Source organism: Drosophila melanogaster, chromosome 3R (genome assembly GCF_000001215.4).
Source record: "Drosophila melanogaster chromosome 3R".
Lineage (NCBI taxonomy): Eukaryota > Metazoa > Arthropoda > Insecta > Diptera > Drosophilidae > Drosophila > Drosophila melanogaster.
In genome coordinates, this window is record NT_033777.3 from 20,730,120 (window position 1) to 20,756,728 (window position 26,609).

At 43.5% G+C, this 26,609-nt stretch overlaps 7 protein-coding genes, 1 non-coding gene and 1 pseudogene across 16 annotated transcripts; 5 read left to right on the forward strand and 4 right to left on the reverse strand.

Annotated features, from left to right (window-relative positions):
- Positions 1–1,511: 1,511 nt before the first annotated feature.
- Positions 1,512–2,588, forward strand: CG31205 (uncharacterized protein). 2 transcript variants are annotated; one of them, NM_001300503.1, is made up of 2 exons: positions 1,512–1,596; positions 1,654–2,588. In NM_001300503.1, the coding sequence occupies exons 1-2, from the start codon at positions 1,542–1,544 to the stop codon at positions 2,421–2,423; spliced, it is 825 nt and encodes a 274-aa protein (NP_001287432.1). In that variant the 5' UTR covers positions 1,512–1,541; the 3' UTR covers positions 2,424–2,588. The 2 variants fall into 2 exon arrangements, with proteins under 2 accessions (NP_001287432.1, NP_732543.2); NM_169915.2 differs by having other exon boundaries at positions 1,654–2,485.
- A 2,040-nt stretch (positions 2,589–4,628) lies between these two features.
- On the forward strand, positions 4,629–5,204 carry CR42786 (annotated as a pseudogene).
- A 299-nt stretch (positions 5,205–5,503) lies between these two features.
- On the forward strand, positions 5,504–8,295 carry Cdk2 (Cyclin-dependent kinase 2). 3 transcript variants are annotated; one of them, NM_001170195.3, is made up of 7 exons: positions 5,504–5,705; positions 5,972–6,167; positions 6,222–6,332; positions 6,392–6,553; positions 6,613–6,810; positions 6,866–7,065; positions 7,141–8,295. In NM_001170195.3, exons 1-6 carry the CDS (start codon positions 5,578–5,580, stop codon positions 7,013–7,015), a joined length of 945 nt encoding a protein of 314 aa, NP_001163666.1. In that variant the 5' UTR covers positions 5,504–5,577; the 3' UTR covers positions 7,016–7,065; positions 7,141–8,295. The 3 variants fall into 3 exon arrangements, with proteins under 3 accessions (NP_001163666.1, NP_732544.1, NP_524420.1); NM_169916.3 differs by having other exon boundaries at positions 7,141–7,211; NM_079696.6 differs by having other exon boundaries at positions 6,866–7,211.
- Positions 5,804–5,893, forward strand: mir-995 (mir-995 stem loop). The gene has a single exon (NR_048438.1). It is a non-coding gene; the product is annotated as a mir-995 precursor RNA (primary transcript).
- Positions 7,206–8,981, reverse strand: CG17267 (uncharacterized protein). Its single transcript, NM_142650.3, is given in 2 exon segments — positions 7,206–8,215; positions 8,482–8,981. Coding segments are annotated over 2 exon segments (1,091 nt in total). The 5' UTR covers positions 8,604–8,981; the 3' UTR covers positions 7,206–7,246.
- A 1,007-nt stretch (positions 8,982–9,988) lies between these two features.
- CG42322 (uncharacterized protein) lies at positions 9,989–26,520 on the forward strand. Of its 6 annotated transcripts, NM_001260282.2 has the most exons (12): positions 9,989–10,218; positions 16,656–17,184; positions 17,245–17,653; positions 17,718–17,896; positions 19,129–19,257; positions 19,350–19,539; positions 19,622–19,711; positions 20,106–20,235; positions 22,227–22,256; positions 23,390–23,640; positions 23,850–24,142; positions 24,850–25,923. In NM_001260282.2, the coding sequence occupies exons 2-10, from the start codon at positions 16,702–16,704 to the stop codon at positions 23,484–23,486; spliced, it is 1,737 nt and encodes a 578-aa protein (NP_001247211.1). In that variant the 5' UTR covers positions 9,989–10,218; positions 16,656–16,701; the 3' UTR covers positions 23,487–23,640; positions 23,850–24,142; positions 24,850–25,923. The 6 variants fall into 6 exon arrangements, with proteins under 6 accessions (NP_001247211.1, NP_732549.2, NP_001138091.2 ...); NM_169920.2 differs by lacking the exons at positions 23,390–23,640; positions 23,850–24,142 and adding an exon at positions 20,569–20,638 and having other exon boundaries at positions 24,850–26,520; NM_001144619.3 differs by lacking the exon at positions 23,850–24,142 and having other exon boundaries at positions 9,989–10,246.
- On the reverse strand, positions 12,681–13,750 carry CG31199 (uncharacterized protein). Its single transcript, NM_169917.1, has 2 exons — positions 13,466–13,750; positions 12,681–13,408 (listed from the first exon to the last, which is right to left on the reverse strand). Exons 1-2 carry the CDS (start codon positions 13,644–13,646, stop codon positions 12,708–12,710), a joined length of 882 nt encoding a protein of 293 aa, NP_732546.1. The 5' UTR covers positions 13,647–13,750; the 3' UTR covers positions 12,681–12,707.
- Positions 14,115–15,219, reverse strand: CG31200 (uncharacterized protein). Its single transcript, NM_142652.2, has 3 exons — positions 15,153–15,219; positions 14,968–15,084; positions 14,115–14,845 (listed from the first exon to the last, which is right to left on the reverse strand). The coding sequence occupies exons 1-3, from the start codon at positions 15,202–15,204 to the stop codon at positions 14,160–14,162; spliced, it is 855 nt and encodes a 284-aa protein (NP_650909.1). The 5' UTR covers positions 15,205–15,219; the 3' UTR covers positions 14,115–14,159.
- Prosalpha4T1 (Proteasome alpha4 subunit, Testis-specific 1) lies at positions 18,065–18,955 on the reverse strand. Its single transcript, NM_142653.3, has one exon. It carries the CDS (start codon positions 18,897–18,899, stop codon positions 18,150–18,152), a length of 750 nt encoding a protein of 249 aa, NP_650910.1. The 5' UTR covers positions 18,900–18,955; the 3' UTR covers positions 18,065–18,149.
- Positions 26,521–26,609: the final 89 nt, after the last annotated feature.

A 26,609-nucleotide genomic window follows, 5' to 3' on the forward strand; every position in this document is an offset into this window, starting at 1 on the left:
ATTTGGAGATATAAGACTTCGAAAGTTAAAAAGCGTCGTTCTAACTGAGTCTTGGTCAGTCCTGGTAGTTTGAACCACTCATTTTCTGTCTATTTTAAGTGTGAGACATTTGTTGCTAACAATAAAAATAGTTGACATTTTTTCTCAGTGTTTACATAGGGGCTCTCGCCACAAATACACGTATGCAGAGACTAACATCTGTTGGCGGCGTTTGTAACTGATTGGCTTTTGTTCAAATTACAAGTTGCATTTTTGCCAGCCATTTGCTTCTGCTGATGACAATGCCAGGACCTTCTAGCGATGCCTTTCCCGCTGCTGTTGATGTTGCTGTGCGAATATCCTGGCATCATTGCTTTTACTGCAGACAGGACATGTGCCTGCTCGTTAGCTGGAAACTATGTAGTTTCAGCGAGCCCTGTTTCTTCGCCCGATGTCCTTGTTTTCGACAGAAACTTTGACATTTGGTCAACAACTTTGGAGGGTTGGATCGATGGTGGGATTCAGGCTAAAGCTGTCCAGCGGCAATTGGCATCGTTTGATTTTATTATGTTCGTCAGCTAAAGCAAAACGACAGTGCAAAATGTTCAAAATGTTAACAGGTTGCTTCCGCTGTTATTTCCCCTAACGATTTCCTGATAAAGGTTTCAGGAACGAAACCAACTCTTTATGGACCGCAAACAATTGTTAACGTTAAATTTGAATTGATTTAATTACATAACGCTCAATTAGGCATTCAGATTTCGCACTCGGCCGATTGTAAATAAATAAATTCATATGCACGGCCAATTAATCTTTTATTCATAAATTCGCGAGTTCAGGAGTTCTGACAAATGATTTATACTCCCGAATCCCTATTATTTATTTATTCAGAACAATCTAAATTGGTTTGCCATTATCATTCTGTAAGAGAGTGGGTTTAAACTAGGAAACCGCAGGTTTTAAGTGAATCATTAATTCAATGATTCAATTCAAAAAATCAGAGCGTATTATTTATATACAATGAATATGTAAAACCCATACAGTTTGAAATTCAAGTATTAGGCAATTAGATGTAACTAACCACACTGTCACCCCCACACATTTCGAAAAAATTTTTATTTTTTTGTTTAATTTATTATTTTTCTTGCCAATTTTTGGTCACGCAATGTTGTAGTTACTCGTAGAGCAACAAATACATACTAAACTAAATCATATAAAATCACCATAAAATTAAGAAAATAAATTTACATTTATGGTTTCCTTTTAGGAATTCTCATAAAAATAGATTTTTAAAATGCAAAGTAGTTGTTCTATATGAAATCTAAAAAATTTCTAGAATAATTTGTGTAATTCGGAAATTATGAAAGTGTAGCAATTTAATATTGTGTCTCTTACATTTCTCTTGTCGCATACATTTATGAGTATGTACTACTATAATTAACTAAATTAAATACCAGCTTTAAAACTGGATTTACTGGAAAGATCGATTGCTTATCGCCATATAAGAGAGCTCGATGAGACTGATCACGTCTCAGTGCTACTGAAATCTTTTAATCAAGACGATGTGGTCTCGTAAGCTCCTTACTTTTCTGTTGACAATAACCACTTTACATCCAAGTAAGTTTTCTTGAAACTTTTAAGCTCTCTTAAAACTTATAAATGCTTAAACTCTAGCAATCCAAGCCGCCTCCGTAGGCCAGGAATGTGGGATATTTAATGAGAAGCAGTACAATAGTGACAATATCATTGCGGAGCCTACCGAACATCCTTGGGTTGTGCGGATCGTAGGAGTGACTAAGGATGGCAGCAACACATTGCTCTGCACTGGCATTCTTATCGATTCCAGACGCGTTGTGACCGCAGCTCACTGTGTTTCAAAGGATGAATCGGAAAGCATTTATGGCGTTGTCTTCGGGGATTCCGACTCTAGCAATATCAATCTTGTCAGCGCAGTCACTGTCCATCCAGATTACTCACCTAGGAAATTCGAAAACGACTTGGCCATAATAGAGCTGACCAAGGAGGTGGTGTTTTCAGACTTGGTTCAACCAATTTGCTTGCCTTCAGTATCCGAAATGGTTCCAGGAAGTGAAACCTCCAATTCAAAGCTTATCGTTGCCGGACTGGAGGGACCGTCATTCGACCGAAGGCATTCGGCAACTCAAAGGTTAGACAAACGCATTAAAATGACATACACTAAAATTGACAGCAAGGAGTGCCATGAGAAGCAAGCCCGCTTTCCGGAGGAACTGATCTGTGGCCACACCGAGAGGAGTCCTCTTTCAGGATCAGCTTTGACCGAGGCTTCGGGTACTCCACGCCAATTTCATCTGTTGGGAATTGCGGTTGCTGGATTCTTCTCGTCTGACCTAGATCACCAAGGGTACTTAAACATTCGACCCCATCTAGATTGGATTTCGAAGAATTCCTCAAAGTTAAGATAAAATAGCATATCGTTTTACATCAAAATCCTAAAGCTTTTTAAATATATTGTACCTAAAGCTTTTACTATTTTTCTAAATATTTGAAAACTAAAAAGACAGAATAAGTTTTTTAATGTGCATCCGCTAGAGGATCTAAAATTGACTCAAGTTACAACTCAAGTTTAGATATTAATTAATTAAAAAGTCTCTAGGTAAAGAAGAGTTTCCAACTTTTCTCATTAGTAAAAAGATTTTTAATTTTTGGCAACCAAGCTGTGACTTTTGACAGGTGGGTTTATAAATAAGGAAGCAAAGTCTTTTGCCAAATTCGTGGTTATCCATTTGGCCGCGTTTAGTTGCTGTTGCTAAAAATTGAGAGCGCTTTCGGGTTATTTGCGCAAAGTTGCCGACTCCTGACCCAAACCCAAATGCATAAATCACGCGAAGCCCCAAAACACAGTGGGTAGTCCTCGCTATTGGGTTGTCCTCCGCACGGAATTCAATTCACATTGGCCCCAAACTTTTGCCATTAGGCAAGCGCGCACTCCTTCTGTTTTTTGGGGAAATGCAGTTTTTCGACACTTGGCTGGCGCCAAAAGCCTTAAGTACACATCAACTGCAAATAATTTATGTTCTCAAGCCACTTGCTTTCATCTCAACCGGTGCAGTAGAGCAACCTTATCGAGTGGCAGCCATGGAATATGGTAATTCTGGAGAAGCTGCAGTCATAAATTCATTGAAATGAAATGCGAAGTACTCGTAATCGAAGCACTCGGCTGCAAGGTTTACAGTGCCAATGAATCATGTCTAATTTTCGATATCGGAGCGACATGAGTACCGATCGAAGTGGCTGAAGGATTCGGTGAGGTCGTCATCAAGCATACGGCCCGTGGCCCGGAATGATTAATGTGCCATAAATGTGCGCGCCAAAAACATTCACAGCTAGAGCCTAAGCACGCGAAAAATAAACGCAGAGGCGAAAGCAAATTAAAATACGGATTTTTATGGCACTTTTTTTATTGCAACACGTAAAACACAAATTGAGACAAGATGGAGTGGAGTGTAAGCGAATTGCGTGCGCCTGCCACAAGCAATTACAATTACAATTTTAAATGCAACGCACATAAAATGCACGGAATGTCTTTTTAAACGATAAGGGTCCGCAATTACATGGCAAATCTCGCACTCCGGAATTAACTCAGTTGTAGCCCAACATTTTAACATACCACAATGCTAAACGGAATGCATGGCGATATGCTCTCATTCAAATTGGCTGCTATTTTGGTCACATTATCGTTAATGACTCTAGGAAGTAGGCATTGCATTTAAATCTCGCTGATCCCCGCCTTTATTCTCAAAGACCCTTCTCCTCTGGCCAGCAGTTCAAGAAAATGATCGAGTGCAAGACCAGTAAACCGAGAAGATAGTCGAGAGCAATTCAACTGGCTGGGCAGGATTAGGTACACCAGGTCAGCTGGTTGGGTGTGGTATCCCTGCTCCGGAGTGGCCGTAACCATGTCCTTGTGCCTGCTCACTGTGTTATATTCCTGGATAAGGGCGATGCCTACAGCTTTATGTTTGGAAACAGAAGTCGCCTTTTTTATTCACCCAGAGTATCGTTCCGTCTTACGATGTTGCCGTCCTTAAACTGAACTCCCAACTGAGATCCTGTTTGTCTGTATCGGAGGATACAGATTCCCATGACGTGATCGCCCGACTATTCAATGTGGTCAGTACGCTGGTGGATAAGCATCCGAAAAGCCTTCATACCCTGGCCAGAGTCACGAGTGCGTGCGTACACCAGGATAAAGATTTCCTAACTGGTGCAGCTCTATTTGGGATGAAAATTGTAGATGGATCTGAAGCTTGGCATCTTTTGTGAATATCAACGCACGGCCAGTACGAAAGAAACCACAAGATACCAATAATTGGATTGGGAACCATCTTAGTCTATAACTAAGTGTCCGGAAGAAATGTAAAAATGATTGAAAATAGTAGATAAATGGCATTTACTAATCATTAAATTCAGAACAAAGTTTCATTCAAAGTTAAAGAGTCCTCTTCACACATATTGTATGTACATACTTAACTAAATACCTGTTGGAAAAGTAGATTGCATTGCGACAATAAGAAACACCTTCACACTTTATCTGCAAGAGGTTATTGTTCTCAGTGTGCAAAATCATTGTGATTTCCTCGATCGGAAAATACTTTGTTGTGAGCGAGATGACAGTAAGCGAGGTTCTACTGGTTATACTGGTTATGCGTAAGTGATGTAACCCAATTACTTTATTATGCTTATCTACCAATTTTCTTTATTTATACTTATAAGCCACTGGTATAATCACTGAAGTTCAGCGCTGTGGAAGACCGTTGGAAAATCAGCTTTACAACGACAAAACATTCGCGGAACAGGATGAGCATCCTTGGCTGGGACGTATACTCTTCAGGGATGGAAATCAATTTACCACCTGCTATCGCTGCACCGTCGTACTGCTCAATCCGCGTCGTGGCCTAGCGCCAGCTCTCTGCGTGGATGGAAGGACCAAAGACCCTTATTCTAGTGTCTTTGGAAGGACCATCCGCGGAGCTCCTTTGCATCCAGACGCTATCCTGGCAGGAGTTCGCCTAGTAAATGGGGAACCGAGACAGTACTATATTATCCGGCAGCTCTTGGCCAAATTTGATTCGGTTTTTTCAGGAGCAGATCTTTTCATGTACATCGCACCCTACATTAATTGGATAGAGGCGAGAATCAACGTATTAAACGAACGTCACATTTCATTAAAAACATATATTTAATTAGTTAAAAGAGTAAATTTAGAAACCATTAAGAAACTGCATAAATACGATTTTTGCTTTAACTTTATTTATCAATTTTAAATGTCTTGATCCAACTGTGATAGGCATTAACGGGTCTCAACGGTTAATTTTATTTTTTATTTTAAAAGTTTTGTGCAAAGAAGAAAACAATACATTTAAAATAGGGGTAGTCAACCTTAGAGCTGTCACATCGCAGAACAATCGATTAAGGAATTCTTATCGATATGTGGCGCTGCTGTGCGACTTATCGGCGGTTGCATGAGAATGGCTAGCATCACCAAAGAAGAAGAATTTCCCTCCAAAATATTAGTTTATTTTGCCAACATCGATCTCAAGGATTGTTTACGAGGTTATGACCACCATTCTAGATAACTTTCAACGCGCCGAAAAGATTGGCGAGGGCACCTACGGTATAGTTTACAAAGCGCGTAGCAACTCCACCGGCCAGGATGTGGCCCTCAAAAAGATTCGGCTAGAAGGGTGCGTAATCCAGGTGGAGCAGGACTGTGATGCTGTTCATGGCAACCATAGGAAATATTATGTGACATATGGACATATTATCCTTGACGAATGTCATCCACCTGCACCCCGCAGCCCGAATTATGTGGGAGCTGCGCCGTTTCCGTAATCCGTAGCACCACATGATTCGGCTTCGTGGTACAGGATATCATCGGTTTTTGCTAGCAAACGGGTAATCACGATTGCCAGTATTTAGCTTTATTTAATAGCATAATTCCGATTCACAGCGAAACGGAGGGTGTTCCTTCGACGGCCATTCGAGAGATCTCCCTGCTGAAGAACCTTAAGCACCCAAATGTGGTCCAACTATTTGACGTAGTCATTTCCGGCAACAATCTGTACATGATATTCGAGTACCTGAACATGGATCTAAAGAAGCTGATGGATAAGAAAAAAGACGTGTTCACCCCTCAGTTGATAAAGGTAAGTACACTAGTTTGCAGCCCATTAAAATATTTTCACATTGCCACTTTGCAGAGCTATATGCATCAGATATTAGATGCCGTCGGCTTTTGCCACACGAATCGTATCCTGCATCGCGATCTCAAGCCCCAGAACCTTCTCGTAGACACGGCGGGCAAAATAAAGGTGAGACTAAAGGTTTTACCCGCTGTTGGTTCTGTGATAATAACGAATTCCAACTCCAGTTGGCTGACTTTGGCCTAGCAAGGGCCTTCAACGTGCCTATGCGGGCGTACACACACGAAGTCGTCACCCTCTGGTACCGAGCTCCAGAGATTCTGTTGGGCACGAAATTCTACTCCACGGGCGTGGACATCTGGAGTCTAGGCTGCATTTTCTCTGAAATGGTAGTGTTATATGGAATGTACATTCCAAGCGGATCTGATTACTAAACCTAGAATTACAGATTATGCGCCGCTCCTTGTTTCCTGGAGACAGCGAGATCGATCAACTTTATAGGATTTTCCGTACCTTAAGCACACCTGATGAAACAAATTGGCCTGGTGTGACGCAGCTGCCAGACTTTAAGACCAAGTTCCCTAGATGGGAGGGAACTAACATGCCACAACCCATAACCGAACACGAGGCGCACGAACTCATAATGGTGAGTGCAGAAAATGTACATCCCCAATGGAAATCCACTACTCTGTACCTTACAGTCAATGCTGTGCTATGATCCCAACCTGCGCATCTCAGCCAAGGACGCACTGCAGCACGCTTACTTCCGCAATGTGCAGCATGTTGACCATGTAGCCCTGCCTGTAGATCCCAATGCCGGCAGCGCTTCGCGTCTAACGCGGCTCGTCTGATCGTGTCCAATAGCCCCAGATCTAGCAAATTACTTGTGTTTTCTAGTATAGTAAGTTCGATGTCTATCTCACTATCTTTAAGGCGAAACTAGTAAAATTATTTGAATATCTAATCTATTTTACAGCTGCCACCTCATTATCATGCATTCCCCATCCTAACTCGCACGTAACATACGATAAATACACGATCATCCATAAGTAAAGAGTTTATAGTTTATAGCTTAGCATGGATTACCAGGAGCTCAGCCGGGCAAGGTGTCGTTGATGATGGCGTGGCGAAACTTTGGCGGCGGAATCGTTAGCCCCTGCTGCATCGCTAGCGAGTCTCTGGCGCTGGCGGGTGTGGCTATCGTCGCGCATATACGTGCCAAGAGTATTGCGCATGCTCTCGGAGAGCGGTGAATGGGCTTCGACATCACCATCGTCGTCATCGCTAGTCGGTGCATCGCTCGGTGCGCTGCTGTCTGTTTCCTCTGCTGCATCTTCATTCTCAATGGGATGCTCCGGTTTGCTGACTTCTAATAGCTTCGTCAATGATTGGCCCTTGGCCGACAATAGGGGCAGTGGTCGAAGTAGGGTCACCTTTCTGGTTCCGAGTCTTCTCATTACGGGCGCCTCTTCCTCATGCTCGCCTTCCACATCCTCTGCCTCCCTAGGCGGCGGAATAAAAAGCTGCCGTAAAAATTAGATTGGAAATCCTGAGGACTGAAGCGCTGTACTCCGTAGTAGCTACCGGAATTGGTGTCGTAGAAGAACATCGGCTCGGCGGACCGCGGCGGAGAAGGTGGCACAAAGTAGGGATCGTAAGGGCTGTAGGCATCATCGTTCTCCGCCGAGTCGTAGCTCGGTCGGCGCTTTTGTTGCTTGCGGCGCTTTCGCTTGCGTTTTTTGGTAGCCTGTGAGGCCACTTGAGCTGGTTCCTCAAGCTGCAGCTCCTGATCTTCATCGTAGGACTGCAGATAAACCGGCGACGTCTCGATGATGTTCGTACTGCCATCGTTAAAGAAGTTGGCCAACGGATTGGTCAGGTTACGGAAACTGAAAGCGGGCTGAACACTGCGGACGAAGCTATTCCAAACACGAACCAACGGGCGTTCAGTTGTTGTAGGAGCTGCTTTTCCCAGACTATGAATATAGCGCCTTCTGTATCCACCACGAGCACTCGGCAACAGGACATACTCGATGGGATAGTTTCTGGAGCTAGAATAAAAATTTCGTTCAAAGTTTAACTTTAAAATGTCATAGTTATACTTTTTTCAACTCAAATATAATTGTTTTATAAAAAAATGTATCCTATATAAGCATATAGTTGTTTGAATTGTTTATGTGATATCTATAATATGCAATAATAATCTACTATGAATTATTGGATTAAATAAGGTTCAGAAAATACCAAAAAGTGGTTATATAAATGTCATATCTGTCGAAAATCAAAACTTCATTGTTAGTCGTCAACGTTTGCTCACCCAATCTTTGCCTGCTTTTGCGGCAAGCGTCGCTCCATCTCGTTTGCGGATATCCTTACTCCTTGCGAAGGACAACTCCATGCTACAAAAAGCACTAGGGCAGTAAACAATTGCCACTGCATTGCTGTATACAATATGTTCGTCGGGCTTACTATATAGTATTTCGAATGCGTCCGTTACCGTTCCCGGTCGAAGGGAAACTGAAACTCATCCGAATCGCGAAATCAGTGGTCAACAGCTCGACGGTGATGCCTTTGTCTTTTTGACCAGCTCGTTGGATTAGTTTTTATTGGTTCACAGAACGGTTAGCCACAGTCTTAGCCAAATTGATTTGTAATGGCATTGTCCCGAGCCCCAGATCATTTCCAAAGCTATGGCCATGTTGGTGGCCCTAACTCATGCCGACACTAAGCCAACTAACCCAATTTGGAGACCATCTTCATATCTCCCGCGGGGCTCGTTGGCAGCTGCCAATCTCGCCCATGCATATGTAAATGGATTTTTATAGATTACACAATTAATACGCCATTCAGTTCTTGGCTGCGACTGAAAAACTCGTTTGCTGGCGGGTTCTGATTTCGAAATTTTATGCTAAGCTGTCTGGGATGAGTCGTCGGCTTGCGAAATGCTTTCTCCTGACGAATTTATGCTTATGGGGTCTTCTCCTTATCAAGATTTTACGATCTATATAAACATATGGGTGTATTAATGGATGCACCGTCTAGGCAGCTCCTATTTTTTATGGCATAACTATGCTGATTGTGGTGGCAGCCCTAAATAGACACATTAGATAGATTTGACAAATTTGTCAAATTTTATTACTGATGAAATTGGAGCATGGAGATATGATATGTTTTCGTCAAAGGGAAATCATGTGAAAGAAATATCACACTTTCTAAAGATGTTGCTTGAAATAAAAAATTGTGTTAAGCTCCTTAAAATAATAAATTAAAGTTTTACCTTTTGCACAGATTGCTCAATCAAGAGACACCAAAACAAAAAGTTTTTAGTAGTAATCCCTTAAATCAATTCTGAATTGGTTGCATAAAACAAACAACATTTACTAATACTAATTTAAATATAATAATATAATATTCTTTAGACTACGTAAATAGAACAAAATAAAATCTATGCACACAAGAAGTTGCTTAACTGGAAAAGTAATATAAAATGGCCATGATAAATTTCTCTTTGTCGTTTTTTTCTATGAAGCAAAGCGATATTATTGGCTTAATATAACTTATTTTTGCTCCGGCAATCACGAAATGTGAAAATCCTTATCAGCCCAAATCGCAAGCAATTTATTGAGTCCTTTTGAAGCCGCGAAATGCAACGACAAAAGCAAAACGAAAACAAAAAGCAAAAAGAAAAGAGCAAAGAAAATTCCTAACAAGTGTTTTTCTTTGCCAAACCGAAGAGAGCGAGGGAAAGCGTAGCTCAGAGAGAGAGGCTGGGAGAGACAGGAAAAGCTTTCGACTTGGCCACTTGCAAGGCAGCTCAGTTCAGTAATCGGTTCAGTCGACTTTGAGATTGCTGGCCAGAAACGACGGAGAACGACGCTTTCCAGGACGGCCGCGTCGTGTGCTCTAGAAAAGGAGAGTTGGAAAAACGCCAGCGGCAGCTAGCGCCAGAAACGCTGCTGTCACAGTTTCCACCTAAGTCGAAGGAAAACAAGTCAAAAGGCTCGTTCAAGTGGCAGTTGCTTTTTTTGGGCCAAGCCAGCGGTTCGTTTCGCTCGTGAGTGAGACCCAATGCCTGTGTAAATGTGAGCAAGTGTATCCCCGTGTGTGCCTGCGTGTGCGTGTGTGTATCTGTGTGTGCTTCCTTCGTTTTGTGTATCCGTACAGCGTTTCGCTGGCGAGCTGCTCCAAATTTATACCCAGCATATTTTTGCACATTTAATTGAATTAAGTAAAGGGCTGAGCTCGACCGCGGAGAACAGTGTCGCCAGTCCAGTTGTGTTCTTTTCGGCCCGCTCGCTATCTTTATATAAGAGAAAAGAGCTCGAGAAGGCCAACGAATTGCGTAAAGTTTGTGTACCATGTGGTCGTGCCGTGGGAAAATGACATTAAGTGCTTAAGTAAATTATATAAAAACATTAAACGCCTCGCTGGCCATTAAAAACTCGGAGACATTCAAAGCGACAGCTGTGCAGCATGGAAAAACACTTTTCAGGCCTTCCGCTATCTTTTGGCCAAGATAAACGGATATTCGCCAGGCAATTTCCCTTGCCCTGTTTTCGTGGCAATATGAAAAATTCAACCGTCCCAGGTTGTCACAACCGTTTCTGAGCCGTGGGCGAAGTGGGTGGTTGGGCTAGATTTTCGACTACTGTCAAGGTGTGCGCCAACCTCAAGGTCTAGTCACTAACCCAAAGCCCCAAAGACCACATTCACATACGAACATCGCAACAGATCAAGCCAGCGAAATAAAGTCATCTTGGCGGGCGATTCTTTTTCGAACATTTAGGTGCCTAAATAAATATAAATATGGGAATGCAATAAAAACATATCACTCAAATCCATGAAAGATGCCGAATATTTAAATATATTAAATTAACAAACGTGTTGCCCTTAAGTAGGCTATTAAAATTTATTAATTTACATGGTAAAAGGCGAATGAACCGCCTGAATCTACGTAGCACCCTTCGTGACCCTATAGAACTTGGGTTTAGCAATTTGTTTCCGTGTGTCCCAGGTGGCAAGTGGCAGGTGGCGGGTGGCGGGCGTTGTGGTTGCCTTTGCCGTCGAGCAGGTGTCTGTCTGACTGGCTGTGTTTTTGGCGTCACTTTCGTTTTCCTTCTCGCATTGCCCTCGCTCAAGTGCTGTGCTTGACCATAACCACTAAAAGTGTCACATTGCGTATACGCCGCGTGGTGTCCTCGACCGAGGTGTGTGTTTGTACGCTTACTGTTGGCTGTTTTTCGCCGTTTTTGTTGTAAGCTCGTTTACTTTTGGCCAGCACACCACCCACGCAAAGCTGTGGGCCCTCTCAGTGGGACAGTCTCTCTCTCTCTCGCGACTGAGCTGCTTTCTCTATTCTCCGGCGCACTTTCTCTCCCGTTCAGCTGTTTGTTTTGTTTTGAATCGCATTTCTCCTCAAACTGAGGCAGGAATGCGATGTTTATCCCCGTCTATTGTCGGTCATTTGGTCACGTTTTCTGCCCATCTTCATCTTGAGGCCCTCATGTCTGGCAATTTAAATTTTATTGTGATTTTTATTCTTGGCAAAAGTAAACAGCGAGCGCATCTTTCCCCAGCTCGTCTTTATAGAGCAATTTGGCGCCCAAAAGAATGTTCCAACACGGCGATAAAAGCGATGTGTCTGTATTAGCTGGACGACACCTCGGGGAAGAGAAGGGTGATCATAAATGACAAAACTTTCCAGCAATTTAATATTCAATCCTCCTTGTTGTTTTGTTCTCTACACTCGTTGCAAAATTTTCGATATAAACAATGTCCCTTTAGCTCATAAACAAAACTTTTACCTAAAATACGCCATTAAGTGCACAAAGAAAATCAAAATGGTAAACTATTTGCATTCCTTTACACTAAAACTACTCCCTGTCAACTAGTTTTAAAAACTGGTATTTAAACATAAAACGGTGCCAATTCAAATAACACCTAATTTTCAAAAAGCAAGAAGTCAGCCGAAGATTTAACTTCTTTTACTTAATTTCCCACAGATAAGAGAATTTAATGACTTTGCTGATATAAAGTCATGTTTTTGCGAATATTTGTTTTTTTTTAATTTATCCACTTTATCCCTCTGTAAGCGTTCCGTTGTCCTCCTAGACATATTCGAACTCTGTCAGTTAAGGCAACGTCTTGGCATTCGTCCAATAGCAAGGCAGCCCACATCCTTGCTCCCCACCACCCAGCGCCTTCGGCTATTCAGCCCCCTAGACTTCCGTTTCCGTTCTGCTGGGTATTTGCAACATTTTCGGCTGTCTCCTGTCGACTGCCAGACTTTTATACTTTTATAGGGCGGGGGGGTTCTCGGTGAAAGCGATGAAATTTCCATATTCCTCGCATTAGCCAACTAGCGGCGGCTGCGCTGCGCTGAGTGACTGCTCATTAAAATGCTATAAGTGTAGGAACAATTTGCATGTTGCACGAGCTTCGAGCTGCGAGCTGCGCGCCACGAGTCTCGGGCTTGGAGCTGAATAATTAACACCCCAGCAAGACCTGTTGGCAGCTGGCGTTTCTCTTAACTTTATTCGAGGTTCAGGAGCGTACAATCAGTGAGTTGGAGTTCTGTCGGATGAAGTCCATGTAGTTGCGTATGGCCAGAAAGCTGGACATGATGCGGTTGTTCTCCCAGCGCCAGTCGATCATGATGCCCACCAGGTAGTAGTTCTGAGTGACGTGCCCCTTCTTCTGCAACCCCACTAGAGGTGCGCCCAAGTAATAAGCTACCGGTTGCTTGTGGTAGCCACAAACCGTGTTGCTGCTGGTCACCAGCGTCTTGACCTTCGATTGACAGAAGCCGCGACTCAGCGTGTTTACCCAGGTCTTTAGTCTGAAGTCCTCAAAGACGCGAAGACCAGCTACTACAAACGTCTGAGCAACCAGGGTCTCGTTGAGCAGGCTTGGAGGTGGCATGCAAATTGGCATTACATTTGGGTAGATCTTTGCGTCTCGCTGAAGAGTCAGCACCGCCAGGGAGTTCTTTAAGGTTCGCGAGTCGTAGTCCGGATGGATGGCTATCTCGGCCAGCTTGATTTCCTGCGACGGACGCACGCAATAGCCATCCGTTTCGCAGACTCGCACTCCGACCGGAGCACTCTTGTTGTGGACACCCAGGTGGACGGAGAAGGCCTCCGCTACTCCGTTGTACTGGACAAAACAGTGGGCGGGCGCCAAGACAGTGCGCTTCGATACCAGCACGCCCAGACATCCATTGTCCCGAATCTTGCCCTCAAACCCTGAAGTATTAAACGAAGTTGTATTTCGGATTAACTGAGCAGCTCAGAGATTCTTACCCTTGCCATACACTATCCGGGCCACCCACTGGTGCTCCGTGGGAATGGCGAAGGTGCTTTGCATATTGAGCATCTGATCTTCGTCGAATGCACCGCACTGGTCATCATTCACTTTCGCCGACCGAACTTCCGGGCCAAAAAGACCGACGAGCAATAATAAAACTGCGATTCTACCAAGCATTCTGAAGCGCAGCTCAAAGTCAACTGACTGGGAGCTGGAAAAACAGACAATGCATGTTGCTCAGGGGATTTACCCAGAAGCTTATGATCGATAGAGCTTAGCAGGAACACTAGAACGAAAATACAATTGTTTTTACAATTTTTTAAAATATATATGAAATCAATAGTGAAGTGTATTTCGAAACCTTTATATAAAATATTTTAAGATTTTAAATATTACTATTAGTGTTACTAATACTATTTGATCAGCACATTTCCCTTCTCCAAGAATGAGTTGATTTCTTTCCGTGTAATGTTTGTTAAAATTTTCAACTAACTCTTCCAACTACCTGTTATTCTACGTATCTAATTAATGGTGTAAGATTACATTACGGCTACCGATCGAAAACCCGTTTCCGATGCGAATCCCTGGGCAGTTCCCGTCACGATGCATCAGTTATTTCACTGAACCCACAACATTTTACTTCCTCATGTTGAATAGTTTATTGAGTATTCACATAACAAGTTGTACTTTCTACTTCAAATTTTCCATTATCCAGGAGCGGGCGCGTCGGACATTCTGATAGACTTGAGTGGTAGCCTGTCCGGCATCTACGTTCCGGACCAGAATGCCCACCAGGTAGAAGTTGTGCGGCTTCTCATCTCGCACATCGATGTCCATCAGTGGTGCTCCCGGATAGAACTTGGTCCTCTTCACGGGATAGCCGCACAGCTGGTTCACCGGTACTAGGACGCTGGAGGATGTCAATTGTTTGCACTTTTGAGTAGATACTGTCATGGCCAACCCCTTGCCCTTCTCCGAGGCCATATGGTTGAATCCGGTGTAGTGCAGGTTGCGATTGGTCAGCGTTTCCGGTTCCGAAGTGCCCTCCAAGCAGATCGGCTGAACCCAGTTGGTCCACTCGACTGGTTTTTCCAGCCGAAGGATGGCCAAGTCGTTGTCCCCCGTGTCCTTGTCCGTTTGCGGATGGACCTTGATCTCCACCACCTTGTACAGCTCAGGCCCCGGCACACAGAAGTCCTTGTCGTTGCACGACAGCTCCTCCTCCGGGGAGTCAGTCTCGTCCCAAACGCCCAACATTGCCACGGCTTTGGTGTCTCCGGATCGTTGGCTAAAGCGCTTTACGCACGTCGCAGTACTGAGGATGTGCAGCTCGTTAATAATAACTACGGAGCACCTTGTATTCTCGTACCGATTTCCTAGAAAATCATCGAAGGTGGACACAAAGGGCATTAGCAAAAGCATAGGTCATGTTATTAATTATTAACTTGGGGCTTTAGAAGGGGGCTTTTCATAGTTAACACTTCTAAAGTTAACTGACCCTGATCCTCCAGCAGAATGCCCACCCAGGGATTCTCGGAGGGTTCCGCCTGCTCGTTGGTGGTGTACAATAGCTTTTCATCCAGACGACCGCATCGAAATTCTGCCATCGTCAATGCTGAAAACGTATATAGCGTTTTTAATAAATACTCGTAGTAAACATACAACTGTTTCAATTTTACTAACCGCCTAGCCAAGCCAGAGTCAAAAGCTGAACAAGTTTTCCGCTGTGAAGCATTTTTATGACGATGTGCTCAAGTGCTCAGAGTTAACTAATCGAACAGAATTGAATTGAATAGTATGAGATCGCGTAGAGCGCAGTTTCCTTTTGCTGTGAATAATTAATTAACAATCTCCCGCTCTCTCGTTGTTTATTATTAAGATTCTCAGTGTGACTATCAAGCATTTTTGGTAAACCTTAATCTTTTTGAATCTTCCTTAGTCTGACTACTTTCTTTGAAGTCATATTAAAGATATTAAGATATGAAGATATGCCACTTCTTAGCCAACAAAATTTGCTCACAGACCTAACTCACCTTCAACTTACAACTAGTATTGGAGTTCCCCAATCATAAATTAAATTAAAATATTTTATTAACTCAAATAGACGGCATATCGGCTGTATATAGTCCCATATTAGGCATATTAAAATAATTGTGCAAAATGCCAGAGTTGCGGATTTCAAATCATTTTGGTTTTGCTCGACTGCTTGGAAATCGATGGAATATTATTCTTAACCGCTTAAAATTACAGGCAATTATTAGGACCTTCATTATATAGCCATTAGACTCTTGGAATCTCCCCTCGCGCCCTCTTACCCTGGGAGCCTGCTAGGAGCCTCAACTAGGTTGAATAATTAATGTTTCAATTAGAATACGATTATCGAAGGCAAGCGCACAAGCTGCTCGATGGGATGCGAAGGTGAAGGACACCGAAGGACATTGTAACTCATCCGGCCTGGTGGTAGTAGTGGTGGTGGGGGGCTGGACTTAACACTCTACTAAGAACGCTTACAAATTGCCGGCGAGATCCGGTTGGCAGTTTATTGTCCACTCAACTTGACCTGCTTGAGCTGGGGCGTTCATAATTCGCATTGTTATGAGCCCGTCCCTCGCCTTTGTGGCCATCCAATCAATGTGCTCCTGGTCGGGTCTGGACTTTAATGAACGGCCGGCTGGCAGGCTGTTTGGTTGGTTGGTTGGTTGGCTGGTTGTGCGGCGGTGCTCGTAAAACTTGGCTGCCCTAGCCTTGAGTTTGGCCAACGCTATATCCTGGGATGAGGGCAGTGGTAAAAAGTGGGGCCCATGCAAATTGCTCGGACCCTGAACAAGCTGCGTGGGCTTTGGGTGCGCCTTTCACTTGTAAAGAGTCGAGAAATGGCCCCCCATTTGCGTGTTCCTCAATCTTTAATCGCTGGAAGCACGTGAACAGCCTGATTCGAGACTGCTTAGCCTTTGCAGCAGTGCTGGAACATGGCTGGTCGAATCGAACTGAATCATTTATTAGGCCGCGGGCCGAGGACTATTGCTTCCTTTAAAAAGTACATCAAGTCCAGTTTCAACCTTAAGTTTACTCTGCGTTCAAAAGTGAAGGCATACATTTAGGTATGGAAGGTGATATTAAGGCCAAAAATATACATAAAGAATAAGCTTGCTAGATTCTGGTATTTATGATTTATTGATTTTGCAGGACCGGATCACTATGAGCGACAGAGGAGCTCGGTAATGATGATAGCATGACGCGCGACGGCGAAATTCCAGCTATTTTCAATCCGAAAAGAGTGCGCACTCCTTCCGTGGTGGTCACCGGCGACTCCTCGACGAATGGACCGTACAGCAACAATAGCACCGGCGGGGCGGGAGCCAGCAGCAGCACGGCAGTGGCCCCCGGTTCGTCTGCCCAAAACGGCGGCAGTGGCAGCGGAGCAGCGGGCAGCTGCGGGTTCAGCAACGTGCTCACCTCGAGCAATCCGCAAATAACCCACCAAGACTCGATATCGTCGAGCCAACAGGACCCCAATGAGGTGGTCATCATCCCGGCGGACACACCAACGAGCGCACCGGGCAGCCACAATGCGGCGCACCACTTCGGAGGCGGCGACTCCAGCGACACCCAGACGGAGCAGCAGCAAGCCAACGGGCACGGCGAGGAGTCCGAGCTTCGCTTCCGAAAGTTGCAGGCCTGCAAGGAGTCATGCTGCTCCGAACTGGCCCGGAAGGTGGGAAAACTTATGAATCATTCACTCAATTTTAATGCTATGCGATCGATGTCTTTACAGATGTACTTCGGAGTGTGCGTGACCATCCTGATGACCGCGTCGTGGGTGGGGGCCACCCACTGCATTAAGTACATGTACAAGTACCGTGCTCCGTACGACGACTTGCTGAACGACGACCAGGACACGTCCTCGAGCCGCGCGGACCTGAGCACGGAGCTGGAGGATATACTGGCCATCAGCGACTCGTCGCTGCACCACGTCGAGGACGCCACCGAGATGTTCAACATACCACCGCGCCAGCCGGTCTACTTCAGCGCCCCCTTCTTCGCCGCCTGGTTCTTCACCAACTTCTCGCTGCTCTTCTTCCCCATCTACCTGCTGGGTCTGGTCTCCACCCGCAAGTGCGAGAAGCTGAGCGACATCCTTGGCGACGTGCTGCGAGGATTCCGGGAGCGCGGCTTCACAGTGGGTGAGTTGGATTTAGTCGTGCGACACCTATGAAAACTTTCTTTTGACTGGCTCTTGGTCCGCAGGTCGCTTCCTCAATCGCTGCCTCTGCTTCTGCATTTTGTGGCTGGTCACCACCTACCTGTACACCCTGTCCCTGCACGTCCTCTACGCCACGGATGCCCTGGCCCTGTTCGCCACCAACGTGGCATGCGTGTACCTGCTATCCTGGGTGATCCTGCACGAGCAGTTCGTGGGCGTTAGAGTGAGTGCTTTATATCTGCATATTTGAAATTTAAAAGTTATAATTTTAAAGTCGTGTAATTTTAATTAATTACTGCATTATACAAAGATAAAATCCTTCACAAACATCAAAACATGGTTAAAACTGTATATTAATTAATTTAAAAACAAAACAAAAACAACAAAATTTAAACAAAGCTCCAAAACAATATAACATGAATATCTAATAACAATTTGATGAACATAAAAAATCAACGATCTGTAGGTGTAGCAATTCATCTCTTCATTTTATGTGCCTTCGCTTGGAGCTCCTTTTCGTTCTGAACGATCTTGACTATTTCCGAAATTACTACACTGTCCAGCATTTTCATTGGCTTGCCATTCTCCAATACGGCCACCTCCAGGCGCATCTGGCTCATCTGGGTTACTTCGAGAAGGGCACGCATGGCTAGTTTGATGGCATCACATTTGGTTGTCACTTCATGATCGCTATAGGCCTTCTCAAAAAACTCCCTCACAGTATTTGCCCAACGCCCAGTGGCGGTCGCCTTGTACTCGTGGAATATCCCGGATGGTTCGGTATGAAAGAGACGTGCAGAGCCATCGGCGTCAATGCCTCCTATTAGACACGATATACCGAAAGGACGACGTCCATTGCACTGCGTGTACTTCTGCTTGAGCTGGGCAAGGTATCTGGTGATGTACTCGAGGGTCACCTGGTTTTCGAAGTTGAGTCGATGGCTCTGGCACTCGACCTGCCCTCGATTTATAAGGATCCGTGCATCGGCCGTGAGACCGGCAAATGCCAACGCCACGTGGCGATCGAGCATGCTGATCTTGCGCACCGTCCGATCCTCCTGCATCTCGGACACCGAGCTCTTCTCCACACCCAGCACCACACAATTGGCTCCACGAACGCCGACCGCTGTGGAGCCCTTTCGAACAGCTTCCTGGGCGTACTCCACCTGCAACAGGTGGCCATCCGGCGAGAATATGGTTAGAGCTCGACCGTAGCGTGAGGACATCCTTTGGGTTAGTTAGCAGGCAAAACAAAACAACAATTTGCTTGTGACAAGTTATTTACTTGAAACAATATGAATTTTTCTTACATTTGAAGTTTGAAGTCAAAATCCTTTATTTTCTACACCATAGTGTAATGATTATGATAATAATATGTTATTACAATTCTTTGTAAATCAATAATTTCTTTTGAGTTATTTACAAAACTCCCCATATCACTCCCCTATTTTGCAGATCGTGGCCATTATACTTTGCGACACAGGAATAGCGTTGCTAGCCTATATGGATGGAATTACGGAAAGCCGAACCCTGAGCGGCGTGGTCTTGGCCACATTGGCTGGAGCTGGCTATGCCGTGTTTAGGGTGAGTAATCCGCCGTTCGCCCACATGGGATGTCCTGCTTTCCCGCTTCGTGTGCGGCCATGTCGTGCTCATGTTGGCCTGTCGCTTCACAGGTTATGTTCCGCAAGGTGATGGGCGATCCGCCGGTGAGCCAAATCGCCTTCATATTCACCGCCCTCGGCTTCCTCAACGCCCTGCTGCTGTGGCCCGTAGTGCTGGGACTCTACCTGACTGGCACGGAAAGCCTCACCTCGGAGAGCATACCCTGGAACCTGCTGTTCGCGGCGAGCCTCCTGCTCCTCGGTAGGACTCCTTTTCCACCCCCCGCTTCTTCTGCATTTGTTGTGCCGTAAACTTTTATCGCCGTAATTAATTTTGATTGCAGTTTTCCACGTTCTGATGCAGTTCAGTGCCGCCGTTACGTACAACATGTTTGTGACATTGGGTCTGATTACGGCTGTGCCCGTTTCTGGCGGTATGTACACGGACGAGCTCCTCAGCATGTTTTCCAAGAGTTGGGTGGATACAGGGTGGTCGAGGTCTGGGGTTAGCCTCTATTCGCTTGAAGGATTCCGTGACTATGAGTTGTTTTAAATTGTAATATTCAAACGGGGCACTCACATGGGTCACGTAACAACATTTGATCTTTGTAGTGGGCACATTGAGACATAAACTTTTACAAAACAATGGGCGAACTTTCTTGGCCAAGTAGTTACTGGTTTAACATAAAACAAATATACCTCTTTCAATACCTCTGAGAACAAAGTTGAAATAGGACCTCAAGATTTAAATATCTGATTGAAAAACACATACATATTTGAGTATCCAATTTAATTGAGCTATTTTTCTCATTTCACTTGATCCCTTAGCCCTCGATGTCATACTATACAGTGCGAACTTTGCTGGCATGAAACTGGCCGGAGTTATCCTGATTGGCATCGGATTTTTCCTCGTCATGTTTCCCGCCAACTGGCCAGACTATATAACGCGATTGTTGCGGTAAGTGGGAATATATTTCGTATTTATTCATATTGCTAGGAATAATTGTTATGCAATTAATATGCTAATTTTCTTTGTCAGAGTGTAAAAGACTCGTGCGTGTTTGTTTTGAATACTTAACGGCTTCAGTTTATTCCGGTTCTTTATTATTTTTTATTATTGTTTTGTTGTTGCTACTCCGTGGCATTAATGACTAAAGCAAACGTTAAAATAAACCATCGAAATAATAATTTAACTTTCTACTCATGTTTGATTTCGATAAAACGCTGTTAATTTCCTGTATACTCACATAAACTAAATATATTTAATTTTATATAAACAAACATCTTGCAGAAAGAGCGTTCGTGCCATACTCCGCTACCAATGTTGTTGTGAATTAGCCGAAATTCGCTATGCTCATTCGGTAGGCCAAAAACACAAGCTAAGCCAAACACCCAAAGCCCAAAACCCAAAATCGAAATCGAAGACCAAACCAATGCCCTGATTCAATGCATTAGATATTAATTAGAATCGTAGGCAAGATTTGTGTTTACTGATATCTAACCTTCCAACTGAACTTTTTGACCTGATAATGCTAATCATAAGTAACAGAAACTTGGCAGATTTTTTACTGAATACAACAACAAAAACTTCTATGCTATCTATAGGTTTATAATACTAAACACCCATATATTCCACAAGCAAAAACTACAACACATTTGGCTTCCAACTTTGCGCTCACCCTTGTTGAAAGAAATACATATACATATATAGACATATGTATCCAACTGTAACTATATTTACTTTATGTACACCAAAATATCCTCATATATACCGATATATAACCGCTCACACATTTACGACATATATCTATCTATATATCGTTACATCGTTTAATAAAGCCTAAAGTTCTACAGACACTAACTACTTCGGCTGTTGTGCAAAATTGGTTGACAATCCCATCTCGTTGTTGTTCTTAACGTTTTTTGGCGCTGCCGTTACCATAAATGTACTTATTCTTATTGTTGTTGATCTTTTTGATGATTTCGTTTCGTTTCGGCATTTCAGCAACCCCAAGACCCCTATAATATGTATACATATGTACCACCCATGATGCCATGGCATACCCGACCGATCTCAGTGCCAATCTTTTGTTTTGCCCACTTGTGTATGATATATCCTTGTATCTGGATGTTGGTTGCTGGTGCCGAGGTTCTATTACTGTAGTAGTTCCCACACCTGAACGACACAAACCCGCCCACACATCCTGAAACTCACACACACACCTTAACGTACATTTATGTAGTTTGAGTTTCGCTGATGTTGCGAAAGTTTCCGTTTCAAGATCCACGCTGAACTCCAAGAACATGGATGCTGGTGACTATGATATTGCTGATGATGATATGTTTGGCTGTTTGTTGTGTGATCTCTACTGAATTGCAGCTTCTTGTAATTGGGTTCAATCTGTACCTGGCAATTACCCGTCTGGTGTAAATAAGTTCGATTATTGGTTCAATTTTATTTTGTTAATTAAACTGTATGCACTTAGAAAGGAGAGCGCAAGTTACAATATATGTTAAATTCCAGCATGACCGAATTTGAAATGGCTGGGTATCTGTATCTGAGCACCAAGCGCCCCAAGTAATGTCGGTTATCCATAATCATTTGCCCACCAATCTGTCAGGATGCTACCGGCCATAGAGAAACCAAATAAAAACCAAGCCCTGACCCTTAAAGCGATTAAAACCTAAATAATGATATACATTAAAATGCATTCAAGTTGTTACTGATTGGCATGTTTGAACCGAACTTCGTTTTCTCTTCGTTTTCGTTTCGAATTGACGGTTTTTCGTTTTCCTAACTGATGTGCTCTTGAGTTGCTCCTTTATTTCTGTGCGATCTGTCTGTCTTTAAACTCTTTAAATTCTTCAAGCTCTACTCTATGCTAATACTCTACCTACTTCTTATATATATAAAAAACGTGTCGACATTTCTCAATTGTCTTTTTGCAGAAGCATCATAATGCTGGGTCACAATGCGAGGTGAGTTTCGAGATTAGGCTGAGATGAGAATTGAGTATGTTATTTTAACCACCTAAGCTAAAAAACAACACGGTGCCCGAAATCTAAAAAGAAGGGTTTTTCGTTATTGTACCATATAGGAATACCTTACTCTAAATACCCAGCCCATACCGAGACAAGCAATCAACAAACTTACTAATATATTTATTCAAATCCAACTGTAAGCGAAGTATGTTTTTTGATTCGATTTCGTTATAATCCTTAGTCAACTCTTGCCTAGTCTTTTGATAATTCGGGTTTGATTTGGTTTCGTTTGGTTTGATAAGGACTGCAAGTGATTCTCCTTCCTAACCTTATGTACATCTCGCATCTAAGTTTTGATTTTAACATTCCTTTCGTAAGCTAATCTGAGTAACAGTATGATAGACTTTGGTTAATAAGTAAACTTAGACCGAGTAGTACCGGCCTGCCAGATTTCGGTTAACTATTCTTTTGGCCCAGTGCTAAGGTAAGTCGATCCGAGAGTCTGCATTGCCCATCGCCAGCCAAAGTCACCTCACATAAAGTGCATCGATGGGATGCCAAATGACAGACTCACCCAATCACCCAAGTACCACCAACCCACCCACTCACTTTTGGAGACACCGGAGTAGATGCAATGATCATGATCTTCCGTTGAGCTGTTTCTTGTATGATATTCTTTTTGAAGGCCATCTGAAATCGATTGCTGGTTGTCAACGATGCAGCAGCCAAGGATTTATGCCCCTTTCGAGAAAGTCCTTTCAGTGCTTGGCCGCTGTATCGTTTACACTCGTTGGTCAGAGAACTAGCAGCTATCTAGCAGTAGAATCTCCTGATTTGTACATAGTAACACCGCTAATCTGTACTATTGCTTCTTTTCTTCTTGTTTTTCTTCTTCACCTCTGCCACAACCTGCCTATCTCTCTTTCTCTCTCTCTCTCTCTATGTGTGTTTCTCTGGACTATCTCCTCTTCTCGAACTTCTCTCTCTCTTTCTTCACACACCTACACCAAAAAAAAACACATACACACAACTGGACTGGACCTGGCCAAATTGAATGACCTACATTGAAAAATACAACAAAATACACTGCAAAAAATTATTGTACCTGACCACACATTGAAACCATGTAGCGGTAGGCCAGCGCTTTGTAAACGAGATGCTATAGTCACGGGACCGTCCACCAGATATGCGCAGCGGCACATCACGCGCACGCACCATATAAGCTAAGAGTTTTGGACAAGTCACTGAAATGTACAGAAAACCAAAAAAAAAAAAAAAAAAAAAAAAACAGAACAAGACAAGATATATTTTGTAAAAAGATTTTCAAAAAAAAAAAAAAACAAAAACTCTTAAAATCGAATGCACCACTTGCCAGACCGGGGTAAGTACAACATCTAATTGATTTGCTAGCGATAAGTACTACTATCAAGGTACAGTTGCCACTCGTAGAAATAGCAACATAACAGGCATCTTTTTGTTACCTTTTTCTGACGTTCTTTTTTGACATCCCCGTAAGTTATGCGTTCTCTTCTTCTCTCCCATATCTTTCTACCCCTCTGTCTGTGCTCTTTTTGGATTTTCGACTTACAGATCGCAGCATATATATGCTACCCATTACAAACATAAACGAAAGTATTATGCGGTCAAAACCGACTCATTTGTTGTTTGAGCCAATCGCATGAATGATACAAATAGAAACCAAACCAGCGTGTGGCTTCCGACTGTTTTCGCTTAGGCCCCTGTGCCACTGCCACGCCCACGCAACTCCCCAGAAAACCCAAAAAGTTTTTACAACTGTTATGCGACTGTTAAGAACACTTTTGTACCAAACTACGTTAAGTAACATTCAAGTTTCCGACTGAGAAACTCAAAACGAACGAACGGTGAGAGCATCCTGCGATTATTTTTGATCAACTCCTGAATCACTAGCTGCACCCCCAATCCCTCATGTACAGCTCACTAGATCAATCACTATCCCAAAATCCGAAAACGTTGAAAAGTCTTTAAATCTTTTTTAAGTTCCGTTTGCTTTGTAACGTTACAGCTTGCCTATGTTGTTGAGAAGTATCTTTGCTATTCAAGCTACTTATGAACTTTGGAGAGCACCGCTTAATGTAACTATTTCGGCACCCGTAACTTAATCTCCCGCTTAAGCCCCAAACACCAACACCAACACACACTGCACATACACCAACAACCCCACACAACACACACAATGTATTTGTATATAAATGAAAAAAAAAAACACAAAACATCAGTAAAAAATCCGTAAAAGTCTTAGCGCTTAGGCTATTGTATCCGGGCATTGCAGACACGAGATTCTACCCGAAACCCAAATGCCGACGAGTCCGCTCGACCTGCAGTGCCCATTCAAAAAAGATATAGTCATACAAGCGCTTACTCTATGTAAATGTGAGTGTACGTAGCGCCTTAGAGCTAAACACCTAAGAAATGCCTAGAAATTAACTAAACTAATGCCAAGCAGATGAGATCCCTAATCATATAGCTAGCCCGGCCGATACTAACAGTTGACACTTTGTCTTCCACAAAAAAAAAAAAAACAACATGTCTTCCCACACACAAACTATAGATGGGGTCGCGGCCCTCGGAGCGGTACTTCAACAGGTCAGCATCCCACCATTATCGACTATCGGACGGGATACATAAGGTCCCATCTTCGTTCACCCTCTGGCCGTGTGAGATGACTGATCTGTCGCCGACCACCTCTGGGTTTCTACATGGCCATGGCGGCGCCAACGCACAGCATCACCAGCAACTTTTGCACCACCAACAGCAGCAGCATCAGCAGACCCACCAGCAGCACCTCCAGCAGCAGTACCACCACCGGCAGCACTCGCTCCACCAGCAGCACCTGCAGCGCCAGCACTCGCACACCTCGCTGACCAAGATCCACCGCCAGAGCAGCAGCCACAGCGTCCACGGTGGTGGCGGGCGGGCGGATCACCACCGAACCACTACCGGAGCCACCGGACGGCTCTTCTCCTACTTCGGAAACGAGCAGGATCACGAGCGCAAGAAGTCGGAGACTTCGTTCTTTAATCTCGGATTTCGGAGGAAGTCCACTGTGGTCTACTACGCTCCAGCGGATTGAGGGGGCAGCACTTGCTCAGGCATATCACAACCATATAAGCAAGAGGATACAATCAGATTTATTAGCGAGACAGATGGGTTATAGTTTGTTTGTCATTATATCATAATTATTGTCGTTGTTGTTGATGTAAAAGTTCAATCGGATCGCATGCAGTTACAATTTTGCTCAAATATAACACATTTAAAGGCTACAGTTACAGAAACAGAGTTACCGATACAGAAGCAGCTGCAGATGCAGATAAAGATACACACCTCAGCACGGAGTTAGTCTCCCCACCTCCAATGTACCCATGGAACCCATGACCATGCACCCTGCCTCGCCTTGAAACTCAAGATACAGAAACCCGAGAAGGAGCCCGCGAATCGAGCTCAAAAGTGCCCCGAAAGTTAACTATATACGGTTATAATTTAATACTCATAATTATTACGAAATTGTATAAGGAATCGAAGCCAATTGTTTTAGCAATTATATACATTAATTATAACGGCAATTAATAGTCAAATATTTTAAAGTGGATTCACAAAGGCACACCTTGAGAAGGGAAATTTAACGAAAAAATGAACAGAAAATCCAAGATATTAAATGCAAATAGTTGATAGACGTCACCGAGAATATTCAAAATTCACCCGGCTAAGGAACCCATTAAACTGTAAGCTCATCTAGCGACTAGATCCGAATGGTTTTTCATTTAAACATAACAATTACATATATAGGGACTAAAGTTTTTTTAAAGGCTTTTATTTGAACGCGAACTGAATGTGAACCGGAGTCAAAACGAATCGAAGTATTAGTATTTTTAAATGTTTATGTGTTGTTCGTAATTTGTAATTCAAAATGTTGTACGATTAGAGTCGAAATGAATCAACGAGGATACTGTTGTATTAACGCAACCGCCTCTTCTTTGAGCCAATCTGGGAGTACCAATTGTGGATTGTTCAGATTAGAGCCGTTGCATGTTATGTGAACTAAGTTGTGTAGCCACATCCAATAATTGATTTGTGATAGTTTTTAAAAATGTTTGATAACCAACCGCATACACCTACACATACTTTTACCTACCCGACCCAAAAAAAGAGAGGCGATGGTATAGCTGGGATGTATTTAGAACACACGAAAACCGAACACGAAATAAATAGTTAAATAAAACCCAACCAACCGACTACGGAATGTACTACATATTTCAATGGGACAAAACCAAGCATGCGATGGCTAATTTTTCATTTGTCTAGGTGAACTTT

Coding starts and splice junctions, on each gene's coding strand:
- CG31205 (NM_001300503.1), top strand. CDS start 1,542: ATGTGGTCTCGTAAGCTCCTTACTTTTCTGTTGACAATAACCACTTTA. Junction 1,597..1,653: donor AATAACCACTTTACATCCAA/GTAAGTTTTCTT, acceptor CTTAAACTCTAG/CAATCCAAGCCGCCTCCGTA.
- Cdk2 (NM_001170195.3), top strand. CDS start 5,578: ATGACCACCATTCTAGATAACTTTCAACGCGCCGAAAAGATTGGCGAG. Junction 6,168..6,221: donor TCACCCCTCAGTTGATAAAG/GTAAGTACACTA, acceptor GCCACTTTGCAG/AGCTATATGCATCAGATATT. Junction 6,811..6,865: donor AGGCGCACGAACTCATAATG/GTGAGTGCAGAA, acceptor TGTACCTTACAG/TCAATGCTGTGCTATGATCC.
- CG31199 (NM_169917.1), bottom strand. CDS start 13,646: ATGCTTGGTAGAATCGCAGTTTTATTATTGCTCGTCGGTCTTTTTGGC. Junction 13,409..13,465: donor CCGGATAGTGTATGGCAAGG/GTAAGAATCTCT, acceptor TTAATACTTCAG/GGTTTGAGGGCAAGATTCGG.
- CG31200 (NM_142652.2), bottom strand. CDS start 15,204: ATGCTTCACAGCGGAAAACTTGTTCAGCTTTTGACTCTGGCTTGGCTA. Junction 15,085..15,152: donor GACTCTGGCTTGGCTAGGCG/GTTAGTAAAATT, acceptor ATACGTTTTCAG/CATTGACGATGGCAGAATTT. Junction 14,846..14,967: donor CATTCTGCTGGAGGATCAGG/GTCAGTTAACTT, acceptor ATGATTTTCTAG/GAAATCGGTACGAGAATACA.
- CG42322 (NM_169920.2), top strand. CDS start 16,702: ATGACGCGCGACGGCGAAATTCCAGCTATTTTCAATCCGAAAAGAGTG. Junction 19,712..20,105: donor GGCTGTGCCCGTTTCTGGCG/GTATGTACACGG, acceptor TTGATCCCTTAG/CCCTCGATGTCATACTATAC. Junction 20,236..20,568: donor TATATAACGCGATTGTTGCG/GTAAGTGGGAAT, acceptor AACATCTTGCAG/AAAGAGCGTTCGTGCCATAC.
- Prosalpha4T1 (NM_142653.3), bottom strand. CDS start 18,899: ATGTCCTCACGCTACGGTCGAGCTCTAACCATATTCTCGCCGGATGGC.